This window comes from Glycine max, chromosome 19 (assembly GCF_000004515.6).
Source record: "Glycine max cultivar Williams 82 chromosome 19, Glycine_max_v4.0, whole genome shotgun sequence".
Classification (NCBI taxonomy): Eukaryota; Viridiplantae; Streptophyta; class Magnoliopsida; order Fabales; family Fabaceae; genus Glycine; species Glycine max.
The window spans coordinates 50,773,582-50,786,297 of record NC_038255.2 but is presented as its reverse complement, the minus strand read 5'-3'; the positions used below and the strand labels follow the sequence as shown (position 1 = coordinate 50,786,297).

The window sequence follows — 12,716 nt, the reverse complement described above, 5'->3', positions numbered from 1 at the left end:
AATAAATAAATGAAAGAAAAATAAATTTTTATAAAATTAACCTTATTACCATTAATTCATTTTTAATTTTTTAAACCATATCATTGATACTATAAAGAATATAAGTAGAAAAAATAATTAGTTATACTAAAAAATTGAAATAAAAAATAATTTGAAATAATTTTTTTTATAGGACAATTATTATGGTACAGAAAAAGTACTATTCTTTACTTATGAGTTGTTGTAAACTGATAATGAGATGGTCGCTTAAGGCAAAGGACCAAATCAGATGGTCAACAATGGTGGAGGACCATATGTGATAATATTTATATCTAGATGCATGGTGACTGGTAACAATGGTGCAAAATATTAGGCAATGTTAAAGATGAAAAAAAAGAAAACTATTGTTCCTCAAACTTATTCATAAGCGGAAAATGCCTGCTCCCACCCCTATGCAATCACACTTATGGTTTCTTTGTTTTTTATCTTGTGTGGAATGTGAAGTTTATATAGGGAGAAACTAAGCAGTTGGTTGATAATTGACTAAGAAAATAGCTAATTTGAGTCCAAGTCCAACAATATCATCTCGCTTTGGAACCGCCACACCCCCCCTCTCTCTATATATAAACTTGTCTTTACAGTAGCTAGTTTGACTATTTTTTTTTGGTGTCATGCTCTTCCAAAATTGGAGCCACTCATGGGAATTTTTCGCCTTTCTTCCAAGTTCAAAATTAGTGCGAAATATTAGACTCTGAGTAAAATACGACATTAAATGTGAAGAATGAAAGATGGGCAGGTTGTGTTGTAGGTGATGATGATCCGGCTTAGCCAGAGGCTAATAATTAAGCTGAAAGCTTTGAGCTCAAGTTGCCGACTTTGATTAATTTCCGAGTTATTCACTAGAATTTGGCTACACCAAAATTAGAAGTTTATTTTAAAGATAAAATTTAAGATTATAAAGTTATAACTGTTAATAAAAAATGTATCAATCTTTTTTGTTATTTTCTCATCAATAATTATAATTATGCACTTTATTTTTCTTATCCATAAATGAGATAGTGTTGCTGGGAATTACTAACTAATTAAAAAATTGACAAAAAAGATGAAGAAGATAAACACGATGATGACAAATTGACTCAACAAAGTTAGAGAAAAGCCGTTTGAGTTTGAATACTTGGTTCGTATAATGTAAGGCTCCATAGGAACAAAAACGAGACGCATGTAATGCTAAATTAATGAGGAGGCTTCAAATAAAAAATTGTTCAATCACCTAACCAGATTTGTGTAAACATTTTTTAATTCCTGAATGCAACATTAATCCATTACCTGATAAATAAGTTGTAATTATTGTCACGCTAGGGTAAGACGAAATTTTAATAGAGAATGCCAGAATGTGATTCATAACTGCACTGCTAATTTGGACAAAACCGCAAAGTAAAAAAGAGAGTTGGCAGTGATATGTATTTATTATGGAAGTATGATAAGATCGAGTAGTCGTTAAACCATTGAATGCCTGATTATTTCGTCCTCATAACATTAATCATATTTAAAATTACCTTTATAGATAGGATTGGAATAAAGGATGAAGTAATGTAAAGATAAAAAGGTTAAATATCATATAAATCCATAAAGATAGGTTTTAAGATTTTTAGTGTTGTTTTTAAATGAGAATCTAAGTTTGAATTATATAACTTTCATAATAAAAAATTTCATTAGAAGAAAAACTTCAATTTTAATTAGAGAATAATATCAAAAGCACTTATGTAGTTATATTTAAGTTTGTGGTTTGTCTCGAATAATTATCTAATATGGCATTTGGTTCTTTATAAATATCCCATAACAACCCTCAACAAATACATATAATTCTCAATGCCCCCTCCTATACGTATAAAAGACTTTCCTTTGACGCAAACCGTAGAGAAGTACCAGAAGAAATGCCCTCTAGCAATTCATCTAGAACAATATTAAATATTAATTAGTTACATTTTTCATCAGTACTCACAAATCCTTAAACATGTAATGACATAAGAGAAATAGTCAATTCGTGTTAATGGTACTTATAAGAGTATAATTGACAAAATAATTAATATTTTAAAATAACATATTAATAGAAAAATATTTTTACTTTAATAAAAATAAAACTATAATTAATTAAAATTCCGATAATTTATAATAATAATAATAATAATAATAATAAAGCTAATAGATTTTAAAAAAAATATTATTTTGATTTTTTTATAAAAAAGTATCTGTTTTTTTCATGTGTGTTTTAAAAATGTGAAAACTATAGATTTAGGTCATACAATTATATATAAATATATCTAGTAAGAACTTTTTCATTTTAAATATATACAAATTATAAATTTGGACAATTTAATAGTCAAGATTAAAAGTTTAAATAAAAAAATCAAGATTATATATAAGTTAATTAAAGATCACACTACAGCTTTAAAAAAATTATATACATTTATAATTTTAATTTTAGTCATAAGGCAAGGCAAGTCACTTGATCCAAGTCAAGAGAAAAAATATGGTTCAACCATACACTCTATGAATTGAATGGTATGAAAGATCCACTCTTTTATTAGAACCAATAGGTCTTCAAATCTTTGATTTGAAAAACTAAAAATCTCTATTACTGGATGATTAAAATATTTTCTAAAAATCAAATTTTTTTATTAATGAAGGAACAATAATATCACCTTTTTTTTAATAAGATACTAAAGTGAATAATTGTTTCATTTCATACCAGAAAGAACCACAGAAGAATCAAAGATAAATAATTAAATTTGTTATGAAAGTGTGAGACGTTGATAAATTAGTTTTTGAAAGATAAAAAATTTAAATTTAATCTCCGAATATGTAAAAAGTATAAAAAATTAATCTTATAGACAATTTAATCATAAATTGACCTCTAAACTTCGTAACTTAATGTCAAATTATTCATAAAAAATATAACTTATTAAATTGATCATTGAAAATTATAATTTAATGATAGAATAGTTTAAAAAATTTAATAATGGAACTAATTTATTGAACTTTTTGTACGTTCAAAAATTAAATTTATATTTTTCATCGACTAATTTATCATTGTATCTTATTTTAAGAATAAATTTGATTATTTATCAAAGAATTAAAGGTAATCAACTAATGTAAGGTTCAGAAGGCAGAGGTGGGAAGAGCACTAACTTGTTAAACCAGGCCCATTGAGTTTTGGAGTATAAAGCAACAAATGCAATTGGAAATTTCACTCATGATAGGAACTCCCATGCCAAGCAAAAATAAAAGAAGGTTGAATGATGAACAAATCAAATCATTAGAATCCATATTTGAAGCAGACGCAAGACTTGAACCCACAAAGAAATTGCAGTTGGCAAGAGAGCTTGGGTTGCAACCAAGACAGGTTGCCATATGGTTCCAAAACAAGAGGGCTCGATGGAAGTCAAAGCGGCTTCAACGAGACTACACCATACTTCGAGCCAGCTATAACAATTTGATGCTCTGAACAAGGAGCATCAATCATTGCCAACACAGGTGAATAAGATACTTGCAATTAACACATAATTAATTGTTCCTAAGTTTCTAGGTTGGACTAGCGTATTTATCCAATTATATAAAACATTTCATTATATTAGAGGCGTTTACTATTCAAATCCATTATTACTTCCCTATTAGAGGCTAATGATTATGGTTTCAATTTTCAAACAGTTGCAAGAACTGGATGATAGAATACAAAAGCCACTAGAACAAGCTCAAAGTTGTACTACAGGATACAAAGCAGCAAACAGCACGGAGAGTGAAACGACAACTATGAAAAGTGAACAAGAGGTAAAGCAGTCAAACACGTCAATAGAAAGATCACAACACATTGTTGGTGTTCTCTGGGAATGTGACCGCAGCATAAAAGCAGAACAATACTTTGAAATGGAAGATGAACCTGCCCAGCTGAACTTTGTTGAACATGTTGATGGTTCTTTGACATCATCAGAAGATTGGGGTGTGTTAGAATCCGATGATATCTTAGGTCAACCAACCAGCTGTGATTATCAATGGTGGGACTTCTGGTCCTAAAACTGTTAAGCGCAGGCTAAGCTTATACCATATAAAGATTAAAGAATGGGGTAAAACTTATTTCATTGATAATAATCAGATACAAGACGGATATATATAACCAGGTTGGTTGAAGAATAGTAACTGACAATGCCAACAAAGGAAACACAACAACCAAATACTTAGGTGCTTAAAGTGCATGTGTATATGACTGAAATATCATAAATTCAATCACTTTTCATGGAAAACCAAATAATTTTCACGCTTTGAAAAAGAAAAAGAAAAGTAATTATTACAACTACGAAAACAAATTGAGACTTAAACAATAATTTATGAAGCTTTATGTTCGTTTTCTAATGATCACTTATAAAATAAAAATATCGCAGCTACCCAGCTGCTAGGGCTGGACGTGCCTCACCCTATAATATGGCATGGATGGAGACCGTAAAAATAATAGTTATATGTTTTTTAACTGGCCTTCCAAAAACAAATTCGGGCAGGGTTTCTGTGGAGGAGTCTGGACTTTGGGCAGATTGTAAGGGGTTATTGGCCCAGTCTCGTTGTTAGTAGGAAGTAAAAGCTTCATTGCTATTGTACTAAAAAGGGATATGCTAGGTGCACCCAGCAATATTGCTGGTGCACCCAGCAATTTATTGAAACTACCATTTTACCCTTCATTAAAAAAGTTTAAAATATTTAAATAGTTTTCTTCTCCTCTCCCGGAATCACTAAGCCTTCTTCTTGCTTCTGCTTTTCTTCCTTTGCATACCTCTTCCGCGAGCCTTCTCCTTCATCGCGAGCCCAGGTGCTGCTTCTTTCGGTTGGACGCCATTTCCGTTCGAGGTAGGTGTCCCTAATCTTCCCTTTGCTTTTATTATGCACTGTAGTTGTAGCATTTAGGGTAGGTTAGAAGAACCTTAGGTTAGCGGAACCGTAGGGTAGAAGACGAGAGCAGGAGACGCTGAAAAAAATGGGGAAATGGCTGACGACGGAGTCTTCCGGAAGACCCGTTAGGGGTTCTTCCGGAAGTTCCGGAAGAACGTTTTCCGGAAAGTTTCTGGAAGAAGTGTTCTTCCGGAAGTAACCAAACGTCTTCCGGAAGAACACTTCTTCCGGAAGACTTCCGGAAAACGTCTTCCGGGAACTTTCCGGAAGAAGTGGTTCATCCGGAAGAATTCCGGAAGACGCGCACTTCCGGAAGAAGTTTCAAAGTTCCGGAAGACCTTTCCGGAAGAACCCTTCTTCCGGAGTGTTTCCGGAAGAACCACTTCTTCCGGAAGTGGTTTTTTTGTTTTTTTTTTGTGTTTTTTTTTTAAAATTTTTTTTAAACAGAAATTGTTTTGTTTTTTTTTAAATGAATTATTTTATTTATTTTGGTTATTTTGTTTTTTAGATTTTATGAAAAATGAAGTTTGGGTTTTTGATGTCATATTTTTTTTATAATTTAAATTGTGTATTTTTACTAAATATTAATTTGTAAATTAATTTTTTTTTATAAAAGTAGTTGTGTTTGTTTTTGTTTATTGTTTTTTTTTAAATTAGTGTTTTTTCTTTAAAAATGAAGTTGTCTATTTTTATAATTAAAGTTGTGTGTTTTGGAAGTTTTATAAAAATACTAATTTTTTATAATTAATTAGTTTATTTTATTATAAATGAAGTATTTTATTTACTAAAAAAATTGTGGATGTTTACTAAATAATTTTTTATGTTTACTAAGTAATTTAGTTGTGTTTTTTTTTAGAAATGAAGTTTCTTATTTTTTTTTTTAAATTAAGAGTTGGATGTTTACTAATTAATTTTTTTTACATTAGTTGTGTTTTTTTTTTATAAATGAAGTTGTTTATTTTTTTTAAAAAATTAAGTTGTGGATGTTTAGTAATGAATTATTTTTATATTAGTTGTGTTTTTTTTTTTATAAATGAAGTTGTTTAATTTTTTTTAAAAAAAATTAAGTTGTGCATGTTTATTAATAATTTTATTTTACATTAGTTGTTTTTTTTTATATAAATGAAGTTGTTTAATTTTTTTTTTAAAATTAGGTCGTGTATGTGTGAAAATAATTTGATTTAAGTTAGTCTTATTTGTTTATAAATAAAGTTGATTTTTTATAAAGAAAATTGTGTATATTTTGACCGAAAAAAATACGTGTTCGACATGATTTACAGATCATGGCCAGAACACGAGGTTTAGGTCGTGCCATAGGTAGAGTTGTAGGCAGAGATAGAGCTGCTGACGAGGATGCTGGCGATGTTCCCGAGAGGCGTAGGCCTACTGCCTCAGCCCGTAGGCTACGCGTTCATCAGATGACTACGGAGGGACGTGATATGGCTGAGGACGTCGCTGACATGACTGATGATGTTCCTGAGCAGCCTACGGAGGCACCTGAGATGCGTGCGGACGCACAGGGTGCTGATAGTGGTGAGGGGTCAGATGGTGATGATGCTGCAGAGGGATTCCCTGGTGGTCCACGTGACCCGTCAGTGCTCACATCATTTGCCGAGCATGTTGCACATGCCGTGTGGAGTGGACAGGTATTTTAATTTGTTAATTATTTGTCATTGTTTATTTATTTGTTTATGATTAATTTTTTTTTAATAATTGTATAATTTGTACTTCAAATCAGGAACGTCCTGATTTGAAGTTAGTGTCACATGGGAGGAAGCTGACACTGATTGGGAGGCCAGTGCCTGAGATTGAAGGCCTGGTGGCTGCCACAGGATTAAGTCCACTGATAGATTGTTCAGTTATTACTGGCGATCCTGGACTTATATCCGCATTTGTGGAAAGGTGGCACAGTGAGACTAGCACCTTCCACCTTCCAGTAGGAGAGCTGACGATCACATTGGATGATGTGTCGTCCATTCTACATTTGCCCATCACTGGCGCCTTGCACAGTTTCCACGCTCTTTCTACGGAGGAGGCCAGATTCTTGCTCACGGAGTTGCTGGAAGTGTCTGCGGAGGAGGCCAGAGCCGAGACAGCGCTCACACGTGGAGCATATGTACGATTAGGATGGGTTCGTGACATTTATGAGACCAGATGTCAGGCCCGGCGGTGGATTGTCGCAGCTCGCGCTTATTTGCTGCACCTTGTCGGTTGCACTCTTTTTGCTAATAAGAGTGCAACATACGTGCATGTGGTCCACCTTGACGCTTTCCGGGACCTCGCTCATAGTGGTGGTTACGCTTGGGGGGTTGCCGCGCTGGTTCATATGTACGACCAGTTAGATGAGGCTTGTAGGACCACCACCCGACAGCTTGCGGGGTACTTGACGCTATTTCAGGTAAATTTTGTGTTTATTAATATGTTAGGTTCGATTATGATTTAAACATGTTTTTATGTTATGTTAACCTCAATTATTGTGTAGTGCTGGATCTATGAGCACTTCCCTAGTGTGCATCAGTGCGTGACTGACGACACATACCAGGAGACGTCCCCACGTGCTTCCCGGTGGTTGACGTCGAAGGCGCACATGAAGGGCATCACAGGAGCACCCTACAGGGCACGTTGTGATGGTTTGACCGTCACAGATGTGTCCTGGTTGCCGTACACGGAGCATCGGGGTGTTAGGGCGTTTCAGGAGATTTCATCGTTCCAGGGTCAGCTCAGATGGGGTCCTATGATCGTCGCAATTCGACCGGAGAGGGTGGTACGCCAGTTCGGTTACATCCAGAGCATCCCTCCACCGCCTGTTAGTGCACGATTGTCACAGGATCAGATAGATGACAGGTGGATGGAGTTTGCGGATCACTTACTACCTGCGGGTCAGCCTTGTTTAGTGCCTGGGCAGGTATCTGCAGATTACATTGAGTGGTTTTTCCGCATATCTCACCCTTTCATGACACCGACCCAGGCAGCTGACCAGCAGAGGGATGCACCAGCTGCAGACCCTGAGGACTACATACAGCCGCCCAGCCCCCAGGTTCCAGTGGCATTTGACCCCCCTCCATATGTGGTAAGATTATTTGCGCGTTTAATGTTTTATGAGTTGCTGTTTATTTTGAATTTCATAATAAATGTTTTTACTGACTTTGACAGGATGATTACGAGGGATATGAGGCGATTGCACAGAGGTTGGAGCGTGTGCTCAACCTTAGGATAGTCACTGCAGGCACAGAGTTATATGACATTATGCAGGACTGCCTGACGATCGCGAGAGGGGGACCCAGTGCTGATGGGACGGTCAGGGCTCGTCAGAGACGCCGCACGGACCATTGATCATTGTATTTATTTTGTTGTGTTGTAGTTGACATGAATATTTGTAATTATTACAGTTTTTGTTTAATATAGTTGACGTGTTTTGCACAGTTTATTATTTTATAATATAGTTTGTTATTCCGATTGTTTGTGGCCCTTAAGCGAAGTTTACGGTTGTTTTAAATTTATTTTTAAAAAAAGGGAACCTAGAATCATGAGTTTTGTTTGTAAGAATTACATAAAAAATAAAAGTTTTTAAAATGATTAATAATTCATAAGTGAACCCTTTTTCCATGTTCAAGTACCCATGTTTGTAAGAATTACATAAATGAACCCTTTTTCCATGTTTGTAAGAATTACATAAAAAACATAAGTTTTTAGAATCATGAGTTTTGTTTGTAAGAATTACATAAATGAATCTTTTTTCCATGTTCAAGTACCCATGTTTGGGATTTTTTTGCGTGGGTGTGTCTGTGCCCTGAGACAATGGAGGGCGGCCATTTCTCATGTTTGGACGTCAAAGAATCCAAAAAAAATAGTCCCGTTCCCCAGTTCCGTCAACTAACACGTCAAAACAAAGCCTCAAAATCTAAAAAAATAGGAAATGAACCCTTTTTCCATGTTCAAGTACCCATGTTTGGGATTTTTTTGCGTGGGTGTGCCTGTGCCCTGAGACAATGGAGGGCGGCCATTTCTCATGTTTGGACGTCAAAGAATCCAAAAAAAATAGTCCCGTTCCCCAGTTCCGTCAACTAACACGTCAAAACAAAGCCTCAAAATCCAAAAAAATAGGAAATGAACCCTTTTTCCATGTTCAAGTACCCATGTTTGGGATTTTTTTTGCGTGGGTGTGCCTGTGCCCTGAGACAATGGAGGGCGGCCATTTCTCATGTTTGGACGTCAAAGAATCCAAAAAAAATAGTCCCGTTCCCCAGTTCCGTCAACTAACACGTCAAAACAAAGCCTCAAAATCCAAAAAAATAGGAAATGAACCCTTTTTCCATGTTCAAGTACCCATGTTTGGGATTTTTTTGCGTGGGTGTGCCTGTGCCCTGAGACAATGGAGGGCGGCCATTTCTCATGTTTGGACGTCAAAGAATCCAAAAAAAATAGTCCCGTTCCCCAGTTCCGTCAACTAACACGTCAAAACAAAACCTCAAAATCCAAAAAAATAGGAAATGAACCCTTTTTCCATGTTCAAGTACCCATGTTTGGGATTTTTTTGCGTGGGTGTGCCTGTGCCCTGAGACAATGGAGGGCGGCCATTTCTCATGTTTGGACGTCAAAGAATCCAAAAAAAATAGTCCCGTTCCCCAGTTCCGTCAACTAACACGTCAAAACAAAGTCTCAAAATCCAAAAAACTACGAAATGAACCCTTTTAACAATTAAATTTTTGGACCACTGAAACAACGCATTCAACTTTATTATGGGAATTAAACACGCCGTAAACATATAAAGGTTACATCAACAAAAAAACAAAAAATTAAACATGACATTCAGTTGTTTAGCGACGTCCCACTGACCTCGTCTTCAACATATTTAGTAAAGACAGCTAAAATTTCTATTGGTCCATATTTTTTCCAGTAGTTAGATTGTACTAACACCTTCAGCAGTTCTTCGTTGGTGATCAGCTCATTTATTTCATATTTTATAACCGTATCTGAATACTCAAACCGAGCTGGTTGGCGGAAAAACAATCGTCTTACCGTTTGTGATTCGTGAATTCCAAGAGGGGGGATCCCTTTAGGTGCAACTTGCTTGATTAAATTCTTCAGTTCGTCGATGGTACATGTTGAAGGAATTTGAAATTTCTTAGGATTTTTTCCTGTGAACGCGCAACCAACAAATTTGTTCTGCGGTGGCATGTTCCATTTGCCGTTGTAATACAGGATCGCGTCATGAATACGAGGCATAGTGCGTTCAAGTAAGTTTATTATTCCATCTGGTGTTCTTCCAACGGTGCATAATAACTCAATCGGACCAACACAAGAAAATTGATCATTACACATTAACATTGTGTTGACATCGTCATCATTTATCAATTTGATACACTCAAAGCGAATTTGGTTACCTGTATCGGTGAATGGCTTCCGGTAGTGAATTTCATCCAAAAATTGTTTGTCGGATAGCTGAAGGGTATTGTGTATTCTGGTTTTTAGGCTTGCAAAATCACACCTATTTGGTACTCGAATGGGCATCGGAGTTGAAGTTTGGAAGTAAACCCCAGTATCATTGTGAATAATCGATCCATTTGGATAAATGAAAGCCAACCTTGAGTTGACAATCGTCTGACTGCTAGTTTCTCCTAGAAATGCCATAGTTTGTGTATCAGTTGGGAGATTATTTGAAAGCAAGATAATGTGTGATTTAGTAGCCTAGTCTGCCATATATATAGATGGTTGTGACCGAGCCTTTGTTTAACTTTGTTTACAAAAAAATAGACACGCGTAAATGTGTAGTCAAGTCAGCCAATGTGTTGTCGCTAATGTGTAGTCAAGTCAACCAATGTGTTGTTGAGCGACTGCTAGTTTCAAAATGTGTACTGAAGTCAACCAATGTGTTGTCACGCTCAAACTGTAACACGCATGCATGTCATTATGTGTTGTCAATTATGACAATGATGTATGCTGTAAATGATTTTTGTTGGACCAACAATTTCCTTGCTTAACCAAACGAGTAGTTGATAATATTAATTGGTTAGTGACGGGTTACAACGAATTATATCGCATAATGAATACAAATAAATAAACAATGAATGTTTAGTCTTCATTTAGGTCTACATAGTGTGTTTTGAATGACATCAAGCTTGTGTATTCCTGCATTCTACTAATATATGGAATTGCCCATTGCTTTGCCTGAGAATAACAATTGGTTGACCACAACAGCGCTGGGGGCGGCAACGGACAATGGTCTTTCAAATAAACCTGTTGTACATGAACAAACATTATATCATGCGCTGACCGTGCCAAACGAACAAGCGAAGTCATTGCATAATTGTTACACTAACTATATTCAATGTACCTGAACAAAATGATTTCCAAACACGTGACCGACACATATGATGCGGTGGCCAGAAGAGTCAGGTGGTGGTTGACTTCTAAGAGGGAAAAATGTCATGCTTTGTTGTTGGGACAACGATACAAGGATTACGTTATACCGTGAAGCAATCACATATCCCATGTCTGTTATATCCATCCACTTGTCCACACTAACCTGAATGAACCAAACATACACATGTAAGTAATTTAAACATTGTTATTAAAAAAAATTAACCTAAAAACATACCTTTGAAAATCCATCAACAAGTAGGGACAACTTTAATTGTTCAAATCTCTCTGTGCCACCGAAGAGGTTCATATACTCATGCGACCACCTGCCAAGTTCTTTAAGCAATTCATTACGCACTAACGGCCACGAATCTTCCCCCATACCTAATAAAGCGCCAATGGACCGATATCCACAGTTACCGTCCGCTTTCACATCCACAACGTCACGAATGAAACCTTGAAAGAATGACGCAAATTGATCCAACATCGGGATGATCCTTGTTGGCTGACGCGGTTGAGAACATGATGCACTTCGTTTCACTGGAGAGTTGCTGCTTTGAACAGAATGAAAAGCATCAACATACTCCCAGTAAGACGGATCACGCTTTGTGGATGTTTGACTTCTTTTCATCGGTTTCTTCGGTGCACCTTTAGTGTTCACCTTTGATGGAGGAGGGCACATAGAGTTATGATCAGGGTATGCGATTTCTCGAAGTTTACTCTTCAGATTTACTTTGCCAGCCACATCAAGTTCATCAAACCTTTTAGATATAACCTCTATTTCTTCCTTGATGGTGACTTCCGTCTCACATAACCCTTGGTCTGAAAAGCAAAGTCTCCTCCAAAAAAGATGGACTGACTCTAATGGGATGCTGCTAGCAGTATACCTAGAAAGCTCACATGCACAAGGAAGCCCGTGCGTGCTTCTCATCACACAACCACAAGAATAGAGATTGTTGCCGAGATAACGTAGACGATCAATCTCAGAAGCAATCTGATTTAAAGCATCCCTCGAAACCATCCCAAGAAGCCTCTTGTATAAGGTTTTTTTATATACATGGCCAACCACATGCGTACTGGTTTCAAAGGATGCTTTAATTTCGACGTGTTGCAGCGTGATCATGTTGTTCATGGCATCCCAAACACTACATAGGTCTCCAACGCTATTTTGTAGTACTCTTTTGAGAGCCCAATGAGCTGATTCAACCCTACATTTAAAATACACAACAAACATGAAAATATACAACAATTAAATACCATTTAATATTAATCGTTACTAACAAATAAAATCAGTTGTTAATACCTGTTTGTTGTTGTGTTGCCTAGGTGCATGACCTTATTCGTCCATGCTGTAATAAATTTTTCCTTGTGGGGGATAATCCATGTGTCGTTAACATAGTCAACGAACATCGGCCAAGGCGAACAAGCAACTTGAAACTTCT

At 36.0% G+C, this 12,716-nt stretch overlaps 1 protein-coding gene and 1 long non-coding RNA gene across 2 annotated transcripts; one reads left to right on the top strand and one right to left on the bottom strand.

The window, feature by feature from the left end:
* Positions 1–3,247: 3,247 nt before the first annotated feature.
* On the top strand, positions 3,248–4,050 carry LOC100806279 (homeobox-leucine zipper protein ATHB-12). Its single transcript, XM_014771701.1, is given in 3 exon segments — positions 3,248–3,467; positions 3,470–3,513; positions 3,688–4,050. Coding segments are annotated over 3 exon segments (627 nt in total).
* A 7,001-nt stretch (positions 4,051–11,051) lies between these two features.
* LOC121174149 (uncharacterized) lies at positions 11,052–11,311 on the bottom strand. Its single transcript, XR_005889995.1, has 2 exons — positions 11,249–11,311; positions 11,052–11,151 (listed from the first exon to the last, which is right to left on the bottom strand). It is a non-coding gene; the product is annotated as an uncharacterized lncRNA (long non-coding RNA).
* Positions 11,312–12,716: the final 1,405 nt, after the last annotated feature.